The following is a 23674-nucleotide window of genomic DNA, read 5'->3' as shown; positions in this document are numbered from 1 at the left end:
GGGACAATTTTAGCGGTGTTAGTTGTATGTAATATATATTTGTACTTCTATTATTTAGTTTATCGAAAATGTTGAGTGGGTGGGGAAGTGTATTAGTCACGAGTCAACGCTTTTGGTTAAAGGTCTGCTTTATATTAAACATATCTAAAGTCTAGAGTTACTGGCAAAGTTGAAAAAATCTACATTGTTCGAGATTATTCATAACAATCATAACTTAACTTAACCAAATAAATATGGCAAACTATAATAAAACGAGCAATGAATTAAACCAAGTAAAATAAAGTTTGATTACCTGTTTGAAACCTATCATACAAAATATTATTATTGTTTTACCTTTAATTGTATTTTTATATGAACCACAATTATATATTAAAATATTGATTTATTATTTATTCATACATGAGCCATTTTATTGTTACAACACAATTTTTTTTTTTTTTCTAAATAGTAATATACGAGTAGAATGTAGATATTATATTTTTCGTTAAACGTATTTTCCGTATTATGATTTAACTATTTGTGCCAAATGGCCGATTTTAAAATTTATCCGTAACATATTGTAATATTTAACACTGCAGGTTAGGGTGTATTTTAATTTGAAAATTTATAAATAATAATACATTTGTAACTTATAAATATACAACAATAAAGTTTTCTTTTCGATCTCCAATCAAATGTATCGATATTATTCCTCTAAACTTTCTAATACACAATTGTCTATATCATTTTATACAAATTCTGTAACTTCTTTATGACTTGTCAGGTTTTATTCTTTACAATTTATATACAACATATGAATGTTATGATGCTTTTTTTATCACGTGTTAATATAATGAGGAGAGTTATCATTGTTAAGGCTTTTGGAAATTGTAAGTATGTTGACATCCGTTGCAATGATATGTGTTAAAATTGCTAAGACTACTTAAGTTGAATACGGCAAATATTAAATAATATTAAATATTTTAATAAATATTTAAAAATAATTTTTTCTTTGTAATATCTAAAAATATGGTATTCTCAATGATTAGAATCATTAGAATATAGACGAGTACTTATAATTTAACGAATATAATTTTCTGTCACGAACTTCCGTTTTTTTATTATACTGCAGTCATTAAGACTTCTATAGTTATTTATACTTGTTAATAACTAACGAAATATGTTCAAAATAAAATTTATTACTGGCCCAATTGACAATATTAATAATAAATATTTTTTTGATAATAATTTTATATTTTCACCTAATTTTTTTTCTTACGGAATTAGCGTCCGAAATGAGTACGATTGAAAACTTAAGCCTTAAGGACAAGCCGGCAGTGGCCTACGACATGACTTGAATATATATTATGTACATAATATATCATTTTTCTACGTGTATTCGCGTGGGAATCGCGTTTCGGTTTTTCGTTTTACGATGATTTGGTCTAATTTTTCGTCCGTATGATTGTATGTATATATTATTATTATTATATGCTATCGAGGAGACGCCGCCGAGTTCGCTGGCGTTACTAATTTCCGGTTCTCGTAAAATCACCGTAGGTACTACGTGTATATATATATACATAATGTTATAGTGTTGCGATGTGTTTTTTCCTCTCCATATTATTACAAGCAGCGACGATCGTTTCAATATATTTTTTTGTTACTCGAATTTATTCTCAAAAAAAAAAAAAATCACAAGCACATACATATAATAGGTTCTACAGATGGGTATTTTATAAATCTGTTATAATATGTATTTAAACTTATGAACATCATATTATGTATTATTAATTATTTTCAGTGCGCGCTTTGGCGATAATTATTGGTACCCATATAATAATAATACGTTATACCATATCATAGAAGACTTGAAAACGTGACACTTATGTATTGCTAAACCAGTTGAGTGCCGAAAAAATGGAAAACGTATTCGCCTAAAATAACGATTGGTATATTATTCGTTACGTTAACAGACATGTACATTTATTAAGTACTCACATCAGTATTTTGTGTAATGTAAGGAAATCATTCTCTTGTTTATTATTGCTAGGTGTTTTTTATTCAACATATAACCATGAGAATTTGATATCGCGGTTTTACAAATGAATTATATACACCACGTAATGAGTCTACGCAGTGTCTAACGAGTAACGATTAACTTATTATTAATTATAATATATATTATATTTAATATACATTACACAATTACACGTAATATTATAATGTAATGCTATCGGTTATTCAGAAGTTATTTAGTGGCACAATAATTTCTACGATTTATTACAAAATAATTGAATTCCACAATATATTATACACAATAAAAATCATTTTTACACACGACCACTGAGTTAAATTTTAATAATTTGTTTGGATTTTGAATGTTTAATTTATCTAGAATAAATCTGTGTAGGACGTAGGTATCAAATCAAGTTTTTCAAAGAAATAAAATATATTATCGATTGGTTTATTTCTAAAATATCACGTTAGACTATACATTAGACATACTATTACATACACTGCAAAAAATAATAAAAATATAATTATTAGAAAAAAATATGTATATAATATTTTATGATATTTAATGGAAGAGATTTACTATATAAAATATGGTTGTGAATAATGACTTTATATGTATTAAGTGTCTATAACTAATATATATTAATTTGCATTTGCCCTACTTATAAATTCGTTAAATACATATGAGACATATTCATTCTTCGTTCCCGTTTCCCATTGGCGATTGGCCAATAATTGCATAGTTGTAACTCGAACATTATAACTCTATGCTTATGTGTTTCATATACAATAATATAACCATCGTATAAATAATATATTTGAATTTAAAAACTCTTTAAGGACGTTCGAAATGTTTGAATGAATTGTTTTTTCTTTGTTTAACAAATCTTGTGAACTTACCCATTAGATTTTTAGTAAGCCAAACGTATACCCCACACCTAATTATTGTCTATTTGAAAAACTATCAGCTGTTTAGGACATACCTACCTATTATACACGACAGTTAACTGTTTGCATTATATCGAGTACTAAAATAATATAATACATATTACATATATTATGTGTCCAGCAGAACAAATATAATATTGTTTTATACTCGTGTGTATATGAACAGTGACAACTGACGATAATTCGTATCTTGTGTAGTCGCATGCAACAAACCGTAACATGATACATGTTTTAATCGCAACTATATCACTGCTATTTCACCTCGATTATACGACTTATAAGACTTGTAAGTGTGCAAGAAAAAACGGCGACGGCAGCGATGCGAATGTGCTCGCGTACAGACGTATAGTGTACGACTGTAGGCTAATACAACGGGAACCCTATTGTATATACATATATATACCTGAAACTATAAATTAAAAATGTATGATATCATTCAAAATACTTAAAAATGATAGTGATAAGAAAATGTAGTTTTGTAATGAATTAAAATTATACAAAAAAAAATATTTCAAAAACATCATTAGAGTTGTTTGAAATAATGTTTTACGTTAAATGGATCTCCCGTATACAGTGTAATTGTTGATTCCTATTAAAGATGATACATAACGCGAAATATGTTTGTCCAATAACCAACTTTGAATTAAAATAGAGTTAAAAATACTCATTTTTTGGCGAATTTCAAATTGTTAACTCTTTTATTGTGCACATTCGCAATACATTACGGATTTTTAACACCAATTAATTTGAATAGATTTATTTTTTTTTTATCTCTTACGACCATGGAACCATTGCTCTAAAATCAATATTGATTAAATTACAACGAAGAAAGTTTTAATTTAAACGATTTAATTTTTGAAATTTTAAATAATAGTGCTACAATTTTCAGCGTTTCTGTGAGTTTCAAATGTTCCAATCCTGCAATGTCACCGGACAAAAATATTTCGCGTTACCTTTAACAGGAAACACACTGTATAATTTATTATGTATATGATGTACAGTTTATTGTGTGTTGTGGGTTTCTTCGACGGCAATGGCAGCGGCTGCCGTGGGTGTGGGTTCGATGTCCCGTTATGCTTTTATCCCGCCGTGACTGTGCACCATCGTCAGTGGCGGCGAAATTGTCTGCCGGCGGGCCACGCGCATCGTCAACGTCGTGTTATTTTGCGTATTTTTTTCTTCGTATATACACCTGTGGTCCCGCGAGCTGATTATATTAGTTATTATTATTTCATTGTGATATGATCGAAGCACCGCCAATTCTGACGATCCTGCAGCAGCAGCATCGATTCAATGTACTTATAATCTGCATGCACAGGTGTACGGTACTATACGACGTACCGTGCAGGTATTTATATTATATTATTATGTGACCGAACGGATTTCGCTCTTGGCACCCTCTTGTTGTCAGTAAATTATACGCGCCACTTAAACGTGTCATCGTAATAATCACTATAATATATTGCGATTTGCAGCGGTCCAATGTTACAGACGAGCGTATATTTTGTCGCGAGGCTTGGAAATAGTATATATTTATTATATTAAATGTTAACAGTTTTGTCTCATCGCACATAGAATTATTGGTTAGCTATCAGCTATTATTCAACTCTACTACCCTTCTCATACACACAGTGCCTCTCACCTAACACACTATTTGGTTTTAACTCATATTGTTGTACCCATACCTATTTATGTATAATATAATATGGACACATAATATATTATACATTATAGTCTCGTTGGTCTATATATAATATATAGGTACATTTAGAATGAGGCCCCAAAGTTCCAGCGCGTTATATTATTATAATAGATACACCTATGTCCGCCTGTACACTTCTGCGATGCTTAGCGAGGCGGTTATATGGGGTGGGGGGATTATGATGCGGTACGAGTATGGTCCGACGGAGTAAGTTGGTGATTCCACATTTTCACGTCCCGGACCCTATAGTCACAATAAACACGCAATTATCTGACTTGTCATCCCGCACCAAGTTTAATTGTAAAACTTTACACTTTACCGGCTCGACATACTATACGCATTGACTGTGATGTGTTTCATATTAATACTGAATCTCTTTCTATATGTATGCAAAATGCAATACATACTCTCCGATCTTCATATTTATACATAAATAAAATTGCAATGAGAAAATAAAAAAACAACTGCGGTAAAAATTGATTTTTGTAAATATCCAGTGTTATAAATATATTAAATATGTACTACAATCTATATTATAAATATTTTTTTTTTTTTTTAATAATAAAAATCGTTTAAGAAAATTAGTATAACTTATTGTTAAATGGATCACTTTGTATTACATTTTTATACAAAGATATATTTATACCTAACGTATAGTTGTAGTATCTATGATGAGAAACAAGCGAGAAAAAAATACGCCCAATGTGTTAATACAATTTTATAGTGGAAACACTCGTGAACAATGAGAAAAAACAAATTCGCATTATTATATTTTATCATAATATTATATCTATTATGCAGCAAAGTAATTTTTTTCTCAATGTTTTTGAAAGACTTCCTTGTCATGGTTTGAAAGTTATTTGCGGTTTTGTTGTTTTTATCAAATTCCAATCACTTTTCTTCAGAATATTATTATTATTACACAGATTACAGGAAGGTACCTATTATATATTATTATATTATGTAAACATTTTATTTGGCGATAATTTTACCGTATATTATTGTACACACTTCAATACTAAATTTAATTACGAATGACGAAATAAATATGTACTACACTCAAACCTCGGATTAGCGGATAGTCTCGATCACCGAAATTTTATCTGCTATCAAAGGTATCAATTATACAGAGGGGGTACAATTTTGAAATTTATAAAGTGTAAATGTGTACAAGGAAAATATATGTGTTAGGTTAAATTAAATTATAATATTATTATTCATATTTTAATAATATTATATTTAATATTTAACAATATATATAAATAAATACGAATATAAAAAAGAAATGCATATACCATTTATGTATAAAAACAATTTAATTTGGTGTAAAAAACAATTGTTTTTGAATGAGTTCGTTATCATTATACTAGTGTTAGTGTGTTTATCTGTCATCAGTTTCGTCATTATTTTTATATTAAGATTACAATATGTGTCCGCTATTTGGAGGTTTTCCTATTCAAACATAGTAAAAATATCCTTGTTTCCAAAAAAACCACGTCCGTTATTGGAAGATATATGTTTGGCAGATTTGACTGTATACATTATGTAGGTAAGTTTTCCAAAAGAATGCCTCGCAAGTTTCTATTAAATAAGTATTGCTTGTAAATTAAATGTCATAGACACTAGACAGACCTCTTTTTCAAGAGATATTCACTGATATTTTTATAGCGTTTTTTTATGTTACAAATATAGAAATATTAAACTTTAAACAAATAAAAAATTACTTAACACCCAGTGAAAGTATAATAAGTATTTATTATTATTTTTTTTTAAATATAAAAGTGTCAATACTTTACAATACTGCACAATTAATGTCTGTGCATTTTAATTACTGAGAAATTACTTGTTTTAATTTTGAATTAAGTCTATCAATATTTTAAAAATAATTATTCACCAAAATAATTGAAGATAAAAAAGGGTGGTTCTCATTTGATAAATAAAAATGTGTACCACCACAGGGCACTACTTAATTTGAATTGGAAAAAATTGGGGTGGGAATAAGTAGTAAACACTCTATATAATATAGTTTATTATGCACATTGCATATATATTATATACACACATTGTATAGGTACACGCATTATTATAGTAAAATAAATGTATGTACTATTTAGTATAGTATGTATTTTCACTTCGTTGGGGAATTATGAACTAGTGAACTATGAACTATCAAGCGTAATATAGCCGTCGTTCTTAAATACTGAATAGAAGTTTTATGTGGCAAATTAAACGAGGAGAATGTATTATCTGAAAAGTTTTAAGTTTGGTCAAGACTGCCCTGCAGTGTAAGTACAGACGATAGCAACTACAGCGTTATACACTTATACTTTAGAATGCGATAATTGTCGTCACGTCAGTAACTTTGAATGCGAATCATTAACTATAGTGGGAAACTATATTTAACTATAACGTTCCTGACTGCCGTGGTTTATTATGTGGATCTAGAAACTCTACAATCATCGTAATAAACGCTTAGTGAGATCGAATTCCTCGGAGTAATTCCTTTTAAATTTTCAACACAACAATTATATTCTATAGCGTTTAACATTTATCGCCTAATAGTTTTTATAAACAATTTTAAATCATTTTTTTTAAACTGTAGGTAAAAATAATGTATAAATAGTGCAGTTGATGAAAAATGAATGTATCAGTCAACGTTCCGGAGTCAAATTTGAGAGGGGAGGGGGTGAGGCGCCTTGTCAAAAACTTACAAAAACAAATCAACTAATTTTAAATGATATACCTAATCTTAACATCTATCTTTGATTTTAGCTTAGCAAAAATATCTAAAATATTAATTTCATAATTATCGTCTATAAAATTATATTTATAAACTTATTTTTATTATAGGTACACCCTTAGTCCTGGTGGTAAGGATGTGGGGCCCGATTCCCTCTAAAGTAATAACTAATAACTGTCATTGTAATCGCGCAGTAAATATTATTAATGCTTTAGACTTCATTTTGTACAATATGCATTATGTATATATACTATATATTATATTTTATAACTTTAATAACTTTGTAATAAGTCTTTGTATTGGCTTATAGTTTTTTTAGTACTTTTAAACCATAAATGGTAAATGTGTAGTGTCTAAGTATCTTAATGACATATGTGCGATATACATAAAAGTAGTCACATTAAAAATACATTATTTTTAATTACGAAAGGAATAATATAATTGTTTGCTTTTTTTTAATATACAATTTCATAATACTTCATACAAAATAAAGATTTTTGGATAGTTAATTTCGTATTGTTAAAGGTTCTAAATATAATAATTAAAATATTTTGCAAATACTAAATAAATAAACAATGATGTTTATTTTTTTTCTATAAACTGTACGTTATACGTACTTGATAAAAATATACCCCAATTCTTTTGCATCGTTTGCTAACAATATTTATTACTTATTTATACCTACATATATTATCAGTTTATCGGTTATTATTTTGTGTAAAAACAAATGCATGGGAATGGAAAACTAAAAACTAACTGTACTTATATAATATAACATAGTTAAGATATTTATTTATTTTAGTTTTATTCTCATAAGTATGTTTTTACATCTATATTTAAGTTTCAAAAAAAAAAAATATATATATATAAATATTATAATAAAAAAAAAGATTTATGGTTGAAATTGTTAATTTTTTATCAATATTTTTTTCACATTTTTTGCCAGAATAGATTATACACATTACACTATATAGATATTAAATATTGAACAATTTAATTTTAAACACAACAAAGGACTATTATTTAATAATATATGAACAATGAACATGGATAATTTATAACATATTCATCACAACTCACTAGTACCTACCATATTATCTATATAATATTAATTAATTTTATGTCTGATTATTATGTTCTTTTTTCTTCCTGTTGACCAGTTCTATTATTAAGAGATGACGGCTAGGGAACACCTCTGTGATTTAATCTGTTTTACTAATTTATTTTTTGCAGCATAATGAAAATATTAATTCTCAGAATACACGTTTCACCGTGTGCAATTTTAGCTATTGCCTATTACATCGCATTATTATAATTTGGTATGCATAGTTCATATTTTATACCCACCGGCCACCGACTTGCTGCTGCATATCTCGGTATTTGTCATTTGGCTAACCGCAATCAGTGGAATGACCAATTCCAACGTCTGTTTGTAACAGCTAGTTGTTGACTTGTGCTGTAGGTTAAATTTGAGTGTCATTAGTTATTACTTATTAGTTATTACCTACTAGTTTATTAGAATACATTGATCGGCAGCAGGTGAACATTTTTATATGGTCTTAACTGACTCAAGTCACGTCCACGTCGGTTTATAATACAATATTATAAAATATTTAAATAGTATTATAGGTATGTTACCGATTATACAGGTCTACGGTATACCTAAGTTAACTAAACTCTATTGACCAGCGATTCTCAATAATCTTTTTATATAATTATATCTTTATATCCGAAACCCCCTTGCTGCATGTCTAAGAATTTTGAAAATTTCCCTTACCATTCAAAAATCTTATATACTCTCATTTTTTGTTTTGCTTATCATAAAATGTATCTATACTTATGTTATTATAATATTATGTAGATATTAACTATTTCTAGTTGAAAAGCTTTAGTTAGGAGTTAATAAATAATTATGAAAACATCAGCAATCATTACACAAAATGTGAAATATAATATTTTATTTTTTTATATTAGTTATTTTATTATTTTGATGATGGTTATGATTTAAATTCATCAACGATAATTCTTATGTTATTTAAAATTAACAATAGGACGTTAATATTGCGGGATCTGTAACGGTAACCTTCAGTCTAAAATCATTCAAGTGATTATCATAGGTACATGCATTTTAATAATAATTTAAATTTTTTCTTAAACCGTGATTTTCTTTGTCTATCAGCTACTTGTGCGTTACGGCTTTCAGCGTTGAGAACCACTGCTACAGACTATTTACTATAATAATACGATAAACAAAAATATTGTGAAAGTAATGTTTCTATGCTATCAATGGCTATACAAATAAACTACATATTATCTACATACCAAATAACAACTGGAATATTACTCAAAATACCTGGAAAATGATTTTAAAAAAAAATACGAAACTGTTTTTAATTTCAATCTAGATAGACAACGGTTTTATAAAACTATCATATTTTGAACTTTATTTTTAAACAATTATTGTAATATTAATTCGTTAGTACTCAAAGTCCAATTAATACGCAAAAATTTATTTTTGTTTATTTCTTACATCAATAAAATTACAATTGTTATTTGTTAGTCATTAAAAGAAAAAGAAAAATTATAAAGTTATAATAGCTGTTTGTAAAATTGAAATATTTTGAGATAAAGTATAGTAGTAGACAGTAGTGCTCTTGTTACTTAATGGAGGATTTAAAATTACTTTTCATGATGGATGAAAATATTATTATATTTAACAATATACTTTGAAAGGGTTATCCGATTTAATAAAAACGAGTAAATTTTCTGTTCTATGAAAGTATACAAAGAATAAAGTATAGTAAATTATTTTACATAATTCTTCAAGATAATAATAATATACTTTTTGCATCGTATAGATATTAGAAATAAATAGAAATATTAAAAAGGACCATGAATCTATATAATTCATATGACCGCAACATGCGCAATATGCGTACATTATCGTAATTTATAATTAAAAACAATTAGCTACTTTATATTCTATTACATCTTATTATTTTTATCTTTGATACCTTTCTATTTGATATTTTGTTGTACATCTTGTTAATCATTATCGATAGAGTAATTAGCCAATATGTATATTCAAATACTCAATCAAAAATAACAATGTTGATGGGAGGTTATATAGGTTTATGGTTTTTACTCATTTTGTCGTTGTAATTTTTAGGTAGATACACATATATTTAAATATTTAATTATTCTAAAATAAATTTTTTCATTATTAAAAATTAAAGAATGTAAAATTTATAATAAAATATACGCAATGGAAAAATCTTTGTAAACTACAAAGTTTTTATAGTGATACATGTATAATTATGCTTGTTAAAAACTAATTTTCAACTATATTTTCGATGCGTTATTGCGTTAAAAATAATGATATTGATGATAATATGATTGTATAAACTTTTAAGTATTGTTGTATTTCATATGAATCATATCGATATCACATATTTTATTATACTCTTCATATATTTATTTTACTGAAAATTGAGATTGTATGTAAATGGATTCAAAATAATTGACTTTCTTGGCGATTCAAAAAGGAATTAATTTTATTTGTACTTATATTATTATCAAATAATATCGGTCGTCAGACACTATTCATTGTTTAGATAGTTTTTTGAATTCTCTAACATTTATACTTCAATGTTAATTTAGCCTCATTAAAAAAATTAGTAATTACAAGAAATATAATTAAGTACTATAATTCTAATTTTTAGTTACTATAAATTAATATTTTTAAAATAAAATTCAAATAATAAACTTATCATATGTATGCATGTCTGTATTATATAGGACTATCAAACTATTTGCTTTTACATTATGCTTATATATACTAATCATACTAAGATTAATTTTGAGCGGAATTATTCTGTCTAAATATTTATTTAATTATAAACATATTGTTATAATATTATATTTCCTACGCAATATATAAATATATTCTATGAGTGAATTTACGCAGTACAAACTTAAATGAATATATTTAAAAGATTTTTCAATTAATTTATACAACTAATATAGAATAAAAAATGTGAATATTATTAAGATAAATCATTTGAAATTCAAATTTTTAATTTATAAAATGTATCATAATAAATTGCATGTATTTTGGTGATTGTTAAGAAATAGAAGTGGATAGGTCATGAATCTTGATAATCAGCTAAATGGATTAAAGCATAAAAAAATAGATCGTTACCATAGTGTACTAATGGATTTGAAGTAATACATGGTTTAACAATTTATATAAAAACAGGTTTGTCACAGCATGTAATATTATCAGTTTTCATATAGATTTTAAAAGTTGCTTGCGCATCAGTTTTTACTTGGCAGTAATTTATTTATGAGTAGTTATAGTGTATAATATCTCTAGAGGAAATCATTTTTTGATAAATAATACTCTATGCTCTATTATTTATCTTTGTTTTCTGTAATGTGTTTATTGTTTATTTGTTTATGCTTAGATATAATGTTCAAAATTACTACTTAATATAAATTTAACGTTAAATATGTTGACTACCTAGTAAATAATATTGCATAAATAATATACGATTTCTAGTCTCAGAATTTATTTTTGTTATATTCATACATTATATTATTAAATAAATAAAAAAACAATAACAATTCAATCACGTGTTAAAAAATACAATTGTACGGCTATACTTGCTCTTGCCTGCAGTATGTAATTTACATTATTCTATATCTACGTTGACTATATTATGGATATTATCATGTTGTGTTTGAATACCTATTTAAAAAATATATATTAGTGTTTATTTTTTAATATATACTTAACCAATTAAAATTTTTTAAAAGGAATAATATACCATTAAAATGTTAAGTACGTATAACACCGTAAGAAGAAAATATCTTTAACTATAAAGCAAAAGATAAATGGTCTGGCTAATGAGGGAGTAACTACCAAACTTAAAACTTTAAAAACTTCCAAGGATAAAAAAAATAAAAACTGGTAAAATGTACCACTTTTTCATTGAGATGTATATTTGAGATTTAACATTTATACGGGGATTTTTATTCGTGTCTTTTTCGCTGAAGAAATATTTTAATACGTTTTTTTTATTAAAAATTTGATATTAAAGTTTTGATAAAATTAATCGTATTTATATGTATTAAACTCTTAAATGATAAATTGACACGTAAATAAATGGTTCGATTTACTTATTATTAATTTGTGAAAAAATGTGTTGGGATTTTTCTATGATTTATTTATATAGGTTTATCTTTACAAGACATTTAGGAAAATTCAACGACTTTACGTCTCTACAATATACATTATACATTTCTATACATTAATAATGACCCTAAATTGTTTTAAAACATAGGTCTTAGTTTTTTTTCAGCATAATATTCAATATAAGTGCAAGTAGTTGCACTGCACCATATAATTACAATGTAACGTATACCATTATTTTTGATTTACTTGGGTTTTTAGTAATAGCAACAGTGCCATGTTTGTCAGACCTCCCTACAACACACACACACACACACATATATATATATATAGTATTATATAATAGATAATAGAATACTAGGTGTCTAGGTAGTAGATATATATGTAGTTGATTATGATGTTGATACTGATCATTGATACAGCCGTTTAAGGTATAGAAAACTGTGTTTTATTAAATATAAACTTTTTTATGATGTTTGTTATGATGGTAATAATATATAATATATATATATATATATGTATATATGTATATTATGATAATAATATAGTTGTATACTAATACACACTTTAAATGTTTTTGTATTAGTCAGTGTGTTAGTGTATGTACTAACCTATAAGGAGCGTATCCACTAAAAGTCATTTTAACCCTCTAAAAATTAAAATGATTCGACACAGCTAGGACGGGTAATAGCAATACCGAACAATCGACGCCGAATTTATCAGACCTCTGCACTATGCCATTACGATTATCACGGCGTAGTTGTCCGTTATATAATGAAATATGTATTCAAATATTTATATATCTGAATAGCAACATAATATCAGTACATAAATAAGACTCAGAGCCGTAACAAACTCATTTGACGCTTGAAGCAAGTTTGAGTATATGCGCCCCCCTTTCGTCGAAAAAATCTTATTTTGAAAATGTTAAACTATTATATATTTGTTTATTAGAGAAGTACTCAACTAGTAATTTTTTTAAAACTCATTTTAATTGACACATAAAAAATAAATCTCATAATAATTTATACTCTTTTTGTGCAAACGACGTTTGAAATTTATTTTTTTACTTATCTAATATGCCTTTTCAGCAGTCTTGTAAAAAAGTATTAAAAATACTTTTAAAATACTTATAAAATAATGTATTAAACGAATACGAATACTCACAAAGTATTTTTTTAAATTTTTACAAATCTAAATACCTAAACCCTACCTATCTAATACTGTAAATTTTAAACATTTTACAATCAATTCTCTGGAGATTTTTAAAGATAATAGTATGTTGGCCCAAAACAGTTAAAATATGTTCTTTTATAAAGGAAATTTTTATCTAAACTTTTTTTTTAATATTTAACATTTTATTATTTATTTTTATAAGAAATTGATAAAACTGATTAATTTATAATATTTAAATACAAGTATTAAGTTTAAAAATATTTCTAAAATGTAATCAGAATAGTTAAAAATACTTTAAAAAGTTGTATTTGGAATAACATAAAAATATTTCAAAATGTATTTAAATACTAGTTTCCAAACATCTGTATTTAAATACTTTACAAGACTGCTCTTAAAGTCTTAAGTGTTTTGTGCCTGGATATAACTCTGGGTTACTCAAACAAAATAAAATAAATAAACAGCAGGGAATAAAACTGCAGAAGACGTGAGTTTTAAGTAAGAATAAATGCTAAAATGCATTATGTGCCATACAAACTTTAGTATGTTATTAGAGCCTTCATCGGGAGTTAGTGCTCCCGGTGACAGTTACAAATAGTGTAATTGAATAGTTAAATATTTTTTTTTAAGTAAGACATTTTTAAATGCTCTTTGAATACTATAAATCGGTAGAATAATATTTTAATTTAAACAATTTATCAAAGTTTAGCGCCCCATTTCATTGGCGCCCGAGGCAAATGCCTCAGTCGCCTCATCCTTGCTACGGCCCTGAAATAAGATATTGATTATTAGGTACGGTCAGATTTTGGTTTCATGTGCACAATACGATCAATAGGCTCGTATCTTATTTATAAAATAAATATATTTATAATTTTTATGTAAGTACTTATTTTAAATAAGTGGTTCTGAAACTTTTACCGGATTTGACTTGCAGATCTTGCGAAGAAAAATAATCCTTAGTTTTTATATAATATAAATTAATCGATTTTTAAATATTATTTTGTAACGATGTAGATATTATACTGTACAGGCATTATATTAAGTATAATAAAATAGTATATATAAATATTAAAATACACGTCATTGAGTAAAGACTCAATATTAGAAGGTTATTGGTTGTATGAGTATATTATATATTTTATTTTCCGTGTAGGGAAATATTCTTGTTTTTCTTATTTATTGATAGGTATAATAATAAGAAATTGGTCACTTGCTAACTAAAGGGCCAAATAACCTTTTCTTAGAAAAGTAATTTAATTACGAAGAATTCTAGGAATTTAAAATGTAGAGGTGTTTTACATTTTTATGTATTGTGTTACCATTTTGAGGTATTTTGTAAACTTAATTGCAATTTTTTTATTTAAATTATTAGTTATTACATAAAATATATTTTGTTTGCTCCAATTTTATCAATTATCGTCCATTTAGTATGTATTTAATTTATTTATAAATGTATATTTGGTGTGTTTTTGTGTATCAGTCGACAACGGTTACATGTTTACATCTTATCGAAGTTGCATGCTCCTAAGTTCGAAAGCATCTTATCGTCTTTTGCAGTTAATTTTTTTTTTTGTTAACTGTTTTATTTATTTATATTTTTTGCATCACAATTCACAATCACTATACAATTATTGTAGGTATATTAGGGATGTTAACAATACATAAGTTTACATAAGTAGGTATATGTATACTTTATAAAAGTTTATTAAACGATGTATCTATTGTCTATAGTAAATAGTTCTATCTATGTATTTTTGTATTGACACTATCGATGTTCAGTTATCACAAATAAATCAATAAACGTCTGTTTTGTTGTGCACGCGTCTTATAATTTTTACTATGTCCTTTTCGGCCATTTCAACACGAAATTTAACAAGCTTAACTATAAAATCTTATCTTAAAATCGCTCGTCCTGTAACCCCGAATTTCTAACTAAAAAAATAATATTAACCGTCGTTCGCGCAAAGTCGTTTGGCAAAAAATACGACAGCAATAACCGACGGGCGACGACGTTTGGCACTCGAAAAAACGTGGGATTATTTTTCTGTACTCGAGTGCCCAACCTGCGACCTGTACATATACCACCCCTCATCGTCGCTCTTAAGAATTATTATTATATTTTACCTGCAACGCGGTCGCGTTGGCGCCCGGCGGGTGGCTGGACGTTCTGCGGCGGTGTAGAATGCGTATACGCGGCGCCGTTTGCACCGGCCGGGGCTGGAGGAAAACGAAACACACGATCGCCCGCCGTCCCCTATCCACATACCCACCCGAAGACGAACCAGTTGTCGTCCGAGACCGTGTGTTGATAGCAGTGTACCTGTACGGGAAAAATAACTTACCTACGGCAAACGCGTACCCACACTCGTGAATCGAGATGATAATAAACGATCCGGCCGGGACGTCATCGCGTCGCCGTCCAAAGACGTCCGAAGCAGTCGTCCGTCCGTCCGTCGGTCGTCGCGCGCACTCGGCCGCAGTGTGCGTGCGTGCAACCCGTGCCGGAGTCGTGTGCGTGCGTGCGTGCGTGCGTGCGCGTACGGGGGAGAGAGCAGCGGCGGCGGCGGCGGCCGGCTCATTCCAGAGGCGGCAAACGCAGTCAACAAGTAGGTAGTGCCGCGCGACGTGTCCGCCGACCGGTAGTTCATACTGTTTATAGTAGTGACTTGTACGCGCGCGCGCGACCACGACGTGTGTTTCACGTTTCGTCGTCCGACCATCGTTTATTTGTGCGTCGTGTTAATAAAAATAATAATAATAATAATAATAATCGTAGTACGAAATCCGTCATAGACGCGCATTATACTCTCCCTCGTGTAAGTATAGTGTGCTGTAGCAGTACTCCGACACGCGACGATCGGAATCATAATAGTATAAATAAAACCGCCTTCGCGATTGTCGTTCGTTTTCGGTCCGTTTCCTCAGATTTTTGCCGTTTGCGCGCGTGTGCCTGTGCGCGACCGTTCGCCTATTATCCCGCCGCCGACGCGGGTTTTCCCGGGAACGTGCGGCCCGCTGTAATGTTCTGAACCGGCCGCGCCCGCACCACTTTGAACGCGCGCGCGGGGCGATGGTGACCCGACGAACGCCGGGCACGGTGGCGGCAGTGGTGACGTTGCGCTCGGCGCACGTCTTGGCCGCCACCGCGGCGGTACTCCTGTTGGCGGCCGCGGGATACGGTCGAGACGCTGGTGAGTTCGAAAACTATTTCTTAAATCAAAATTTAATATTATTATCGGATACCTGATTACTTTTTATTATCATTGTATAAATGATAAGTGTCAAGTCCGTAAACTTAGATACGGCGAAACGATTCCCTGGAACCCATGTAAACATCGCTAGTGGAAATGAAATAGATAGGACTAAAGGTAACCAGAGAAACGGATTGTACCGTGGCCCGTGTCGTGTAGGTACGTCGTCGTTATAATAGATATTTGTATGTCTGCGGTGTGAATAATAAACGCGCGTGAGTTTGTCGTCGAACGCCGTGGAGGGATCTGCTGATTCTGATACAATTACATCAATCAACCGCCCGCGGGGTCTCTTATATTATACTACTACAACACTGTTATATTATATTATATTATGAGGAGACGGGTTTTTTTTTTATTTTTTATTATTATTTATTATTATTACTATCATCGTAACTGTGGTCCTGCCACCGCCACCTACTCCATGGATCGTTTACTACGCGGTCGCCGGCCGGCCAACGATTTGAATACGTACCTACCTATATCCCGACAACAATGTAACGCGTTACGACTGTGATATTATCTGTGTATTGTGTACCTAACGGAAATCCCGCCGGCGGCACTTAAGTTAGTATACGACGTATATGATCCACTGAAATACTGGATTTACCGATTTGTTTTTTTGGTGTTATGCTTATACCATAACACTTCGTGTATGGATTACGTTTGAGACTTGAGACGCAGGGTTTTTAGTATAGAAAACTCAGACAGAAATACATTGTTTCAGAACATTTTTAATAGGTAAGGTGATAAAAAAGGCAGTAACAGGTAAACAGGATGATCTTTAAAAAATTCATCAGGTCGCGTGAATTTATTATATGTATTTAACTGATATAAATTTTTTAAACTTGCTTTATTATTCAGTTTTTGGAAGGAACAAATCTACGTACAAGGTTAGAGTTTACCTATGTTTGACTGAAAACGAATAGTTTGAATACCCCCTGTGACCACTTCTATAACCCCCCTATGGTAGGTCGTCCGGTTGTATATTGTGTATGAGTGCATGTCGATCGTCGGTGCTGGTTGCGCAGGTGTACGGTTTGTGTATTATAATAATATGAATATGAAAAAAAATTGCAATGCTACTCTGCGATAATTGATAGGTATAAGTGCCTCGATAAACTCGTTATTCGTTGATACGGGATACTCACCGTCACCGATTGAACTTCGAAGTTCACCGATGATTATCTCTTATATAAATTACCTAATATGTAGACATTATAATAATATTATTTCTTTACAGTTATTTGCGAGTTTGTTTAGGTTTTCAGTAATGATTTATTACTTATAATATAATAGTCTTCTATTCAATTTATCGTCGGTATTTATATGTCACAACAACGTCACGAACTAATGTAATGAATTTAGAAACACAATGATTTAACAAAAGAATATTCTGGTTGTATGTTAGATGAGTTTGATAAATATGGAATAATATAATAACTGTTAACTATATGTTTTAGTTGAAAATATTACGCTGCAACTTATAATCACAATTGTTTATTATATATTTTAATTTTTAATTATTTAGTAATTATTAAATATAGTATAAATATACGATGCTTAAAGCAACCGTTATAAAAATTAAACACCTAACACTTAAAATAAAAACAAATTATCTTGTTTTTGGAGTACAATATTAATTTCTACATAATGTATTTAAATATATTTATACCTTTATGTATTAAGTTGTACTATAAACATAAACAGCTTTTTCAAATAGTTATATGTTTTTTTGATTTTGCGAACGTGGGTTATTACTTATTTCACGTTAAGCGACCGATTATCATATTTATTTTGATCGATCTTAAAACTGCGGGCTGTTAACATGTTACAAAACTATAATAATGAGTAAATTAAAGAGTTTAAATGTTTTGCGATTTGTTGCTACAAGCTTTAGTAGATAACACTATACACAAACCAATTTTTTTTTATAAAATCACAAAAATTAAATGTTATCATAAAAATCACTGACAAAGGGTTTTGGAAGAGGTGGATTACAGATAAAAAAGTTGGATACCAGAAGTTTCAGCAACTAAAAACATTTTTACGAACATACTTTCTCACGTACAAATAGCATTGTGTGATTATCTTTTAAGTAGGTATGTTAAGACCATATTATTTGCTGACTATTATGTTATTACACCGGTATCGCAGGTTTTCTACTTTATAGTATTGTGCAAATACCTAATTTAGTTATTTACTTTTCGCTCGTTATTATACCATTCAATGTTTTTTCACAATAGAATGAAAATTAAATAATGAATTTCGTTTTAATTGTTCATTTGTTGCTTGTCTTTCTCTATATTTTTTTTACCATTATTATTTTCGGGCTGACCGTTGACTCGAAATCGACTTGCGAATACTCGTGAAAATTGATCGAGTATCAAATTTTGTTTGAAATCTATTTTAAATTGAATGTAGACGATAATGAAATTATTTTTAAATGTTGCATGCATTTGTACGAATGTTATTATGTTATTTTAACATTGCGATGCAATGAACAAAATAATATACGCAGGATGATCGAACCTACATACATGATTCATAATCTTGGATATAATGCACTATATAGTCCAGAGGTCACCAATTAATATTTTTGAAGGGCCACATAAGGAATCATACAATTTTTCGCGGGTCATCAAAATTTCAAGTACATATTTACATTATTTAAAAACCAATAATATTTAACATAAATAATAATTTACAATAATTTATAACACATATAATTTGGTCGTAATAGTGTTATTTATCCTTTGTCTGCGGGCCGGATAAAATGTGTTCACACTGTACCGTGACCGTCTGGAATCATCAGTTTTCCGTATATACTCTACCCGTGATTACGAGGAGAGAAGATCATATCATAGTGTAGTGCTGTAGCGAATGATGACGATGCCTCCCTACCCTTATAACGCTTATTGTATTTCGGTTCACCCCCATAAAGATACTACCTCGTACTGTTAACGAGTGAGCGATGTACACAATGATAATTAATATATGATTCTTTGGGCCCGGCTCGAAAACAACGTGGATTTAAATGACGATTAAAAAACCGGTCACTACCGTTACGTGAGTACTGGTCGTCAATATTATACTGGTTTTAGGTACAATGAATAGTGGAACGAAAGAAAAAACAATACACAATAATTTTACGAGGAAAACGGTAGTTTTTTTTTTTAAATTTAATTCATAGTTTCTGCTTATTACACTTGGTATAGTTTTACATCCTAATTCTGAGCAAACAGGTATATTCTAAATATAATAGTCGTTCGTCGCAGTAACGCGTTATATCAACGACGAATATTATAATAACACGTACACGATCTTATTTACCTACACCGTTATAAAATATTAACGTAATTGACTACTTAAATACAATACGTATTTTTCAGTAATAAACTACAGAGTATAGATTAATAGATTAAACCATCTCTGCGAATTACCAAATTTTTTTCAAGTTTGTGTGATTTCAAAAAGGGGTATGATAAAAATGATTTTAATATTACACCCACGTGTATTAGGTCGTTTAACTGTAATATTAAGTATACACATAGAAAATTATTTTAATTTGACCGTAAACTATTGTTATAATATTAATCGATGTGTTATAAATTTCGGATTTAGAAAGCGGATATTTTTATATTAATATGTTGATAATAATTATGCCTTTGTTTTTCTTCCGTAAATTATATTCATATAGTTTTCTAAGTGTTAAACGCCTCTGCACGGTTGACATGTCAAGTGTTTCAATGTATTAAAGTTGGCGTGTTACCAAAAAAACCCGCTGTAATACGGTTGTTTGTAGAAAAATAAACGTGGTGCTGATAACGAAAACCTATCTAATCAGTCTCGATGGCCTATGCAATTGGATTTCTTTCTCGGAACGGGTTCCCGGGACAACCGGTTTTTCGCTAGCCAATATAATAACGCCACCACCGCACACACATCCGACGCGCTTTTTCCTCGCGAGTCTTATACTCTTGTTGCGCATATGCGCGCGCACACTCGTATTGCGTATTCCGTATTCGAAAAAACACATTGTACTTACGGCACGAAAAAACCATGACATTTTTTTTCTACGAAACTATCAGACTTCACGTCACAGAAAGGGCAAGGTAAACCGGCTATTTATGTATTATTTTTTCCATTGTGACGCCCCGGCGTTGATTTCGTTAGGTTTTTTTTCTTCAACAATATCAAATGTATTACTTCACGTACTAACGACAACAATAATGCACGACGCGACGAGCAGGGATGTGTATGTGGGGGTGTTCGAACAGCAGGTCGTAAACAACATAATATATGTTACGTTTATTATACGGAGCGTATCGCGAGGATTTGACATTTTCTTATGTAATTTGTACTGTTTGTAGGTACGTTAAATTTTCGTTATGCACCACCTTGTACACTGTTGACTCATTCACACACACACGCACACTGGTGTTAACCCGACGAAGTTTACGGATTACTTTTTTTTTAGGTATAGTTTACGCTTCTTTTAAAGAAGGTTCTTATCGTAACAATTTTACTGGTATCTAAACAACGAAGGACGTCGGTTACTATTGTAATGTGGGCGGCTTTCGCAGCGTAGCAAACGTTGTGACAGATCACAGTTTTTCTCGTACAGCCTGGTACAGTGTTAACTAAATATTTAATTCACTTTCTGTAAACTTATTCGCTTATTTTTGGTTGTCGTCGAAAAGATACACCACGATATTTCAGTATATTGATAATATATGGCAGCACCTATGGGTTTGCGCAATTCCGATCGGTGGCGAGGAAATCTTGCTTGATATATTGTCTGATTAATGGTAATTTTTTCAAAGGTAAATCTGCGACGTATGAACGAAAAACAAATTGTTTATTATGCGTCACGTACAACGACAATGTCATCCATAATATTATAATATATTTGAATAAAACAATATTTCTAAACAACCGCAAAGTCTGTTTCAAACTTATAACCGTATAATAGGTATAAGTATTTGAAATAACATTTTATACTTACACTATATTCTTGTCATAGTCTTGACTATGACATTCGTAAAAAATTATTTTATGCTTCTACTACGCATAGGTAGTAACAATGGGTGTTATCTATATAGTTAATTTTACAGACTAGGTACTTGTATTATGACGTATAAATGTCCGTTAAATGTTCGGAGGGGTTTATTGCGAGAAACGATTTCGTATTTTTCTATACTTTGTACGACTATTATAATACATTTATTCCGATATGAGTATTCACATACAGACGTTATTTTTTGTCGGTAAGAAATCGAAGAATACGATTTTTTCCTTACAGTTCCGTGTGACGATAACGTGTGATAGATACCATTTGGGTATTATATGTTATATGTACAACAACTGCAACAAACGGAAATATATATAAACAGTCGACCATGAGATCTGTTATTATACGTTTATCATATTCGCGTACGCTACTATACTTTGGGGAATATTGAACTTGAACATATAAGATTTATAGATAATATAGGTAATAAAATCGCAACATAAATATATGTATGGTGTCCCTCTGCGTGATATTTTAATGTTGCTTTAATAATGTGTATGAATCGGATTGCGCAATATTGCGCTTATTGTATTATCGTTATTTGCAATAATTATGAAAAAACGTCGCGACAAGTGTAAGTACTATTATTATTCGAATCAAACACATATAGGACAAGATTGGCCATATATTACATTTTTTGAGACGAATGATGCCAGCGTGCGTTTGCAAGTATTATTTATACATACCCTATGGCATTTGCGGTATGCACGTGTATAAAGCACGCATATTATTTGAATCAACACAATAATAGACCAACGAATTTCATCCGAATGAAATAATATTAAGACGTCGCTTATAGTTTTTTTTATAACAGATTTTATACCTTAATGGTAGATAATAGTGTTTGTTGACATGTCGGTTTCTAAGCGACAGACTTAACTTTTTATTGATCGATTGATCACCTCTACGCCCTTACACATACCACCTGCAACGGATATAATATAGTATGCAAAAAATGTACAACGATTAAAATATTATTTATTTTCTTCGTCGGTACCTTCATTGTCGAATTGAGAGTAAGACAACAATGGATGTTTTATCCGCCCACTAAAATGTCTAGTGGTAATATACCTTCCTATTATGTTATTAAACATCACGTGGTCTGCGAAACAATCGACTAACGAAATATATTTAATATTCATCGCACGTTGTATCCGGTTATTTTAAAAGGTTTTGAGCAAACATTTATTTACACCAATTTCTTGATTCGCTGAGTATTGTATTTATGTATGACTGTATGAGATGAACTCGAATATATTAGTTATTAATTAGATATTTAATGCACCTTATTTATTTGTATTCTCTCTGACATTCCTCATCATTAGGTTTAATATGTTAATAAATATTATGTAACTACTTACCAAAACGAGTTAAAATAAATTGTGGTAATTCATAAATTAACGATTTTTTATATTTCAAGGTGATCTTGTTTCTCGCGCAGATTCAATAAAATAACATAACGTTAACAACAAAAAATTCTTCTTTTTTTTTTCATTTTTATGCAGGTTTTTAAAATTCAATCACGATACAGTAATAGATTTTTACCCGTTGACGACGTAATAAATTTTCATTTCATAGAGATGAATTGCGGTCA

At 29.7% G+C, this 23674-nt stretch overlaps 1 protein-coding gene across 2 annotated transcripts in view; it reads left to right on the top strand.

The window, feature by feature from the left end:
* The first annotated feature begins 16368 nt into the window (after window positions 1-16368).
* LOC113551186 (low-density lipoprotein receptor-related protein 2) overlaps window positions 16369-23674 on the top strand; it is a 64977-nt gene continuing 57671 nt past the window's right edge. Inside the window, exon 1 of one of the 2 annotated variants that reach the window (XM_026953272.1) lies at window positions 16369-16946. In XM_026953272.1, coding sequence (XP_026809073.1) covers window positions 16826-16946 — 121 coding nt within the window. In that variant the 5' untranslated portion in view covers window positions 16369-16825. The remainder of the gene's footprint in view (window positions 16947-23674) is intronic. The other variant, XM_026953271.1, reaches the window with a different exon arrangement.

This window comes from Rhopalosiphum maidis, chromosome 2, assembly GCF_003676215.2.
Source record: "Rhopalosiphum maidis isolate BTI-1 chromosome 2, ASM367621v3, whole genome shotgun sequence".
In the NCBI taxonomy this organism is placed as follows: domain Eukaryota; kingdom Metazoa; phylum Arthropoda; class Insecta; order Hemiptera; family Aphididae; genus Rhopalosiphum; species Rhopalosiphum maidis.
This window is presented reverse-complemented; position numbering and strand designations above follow the sequence as displayed.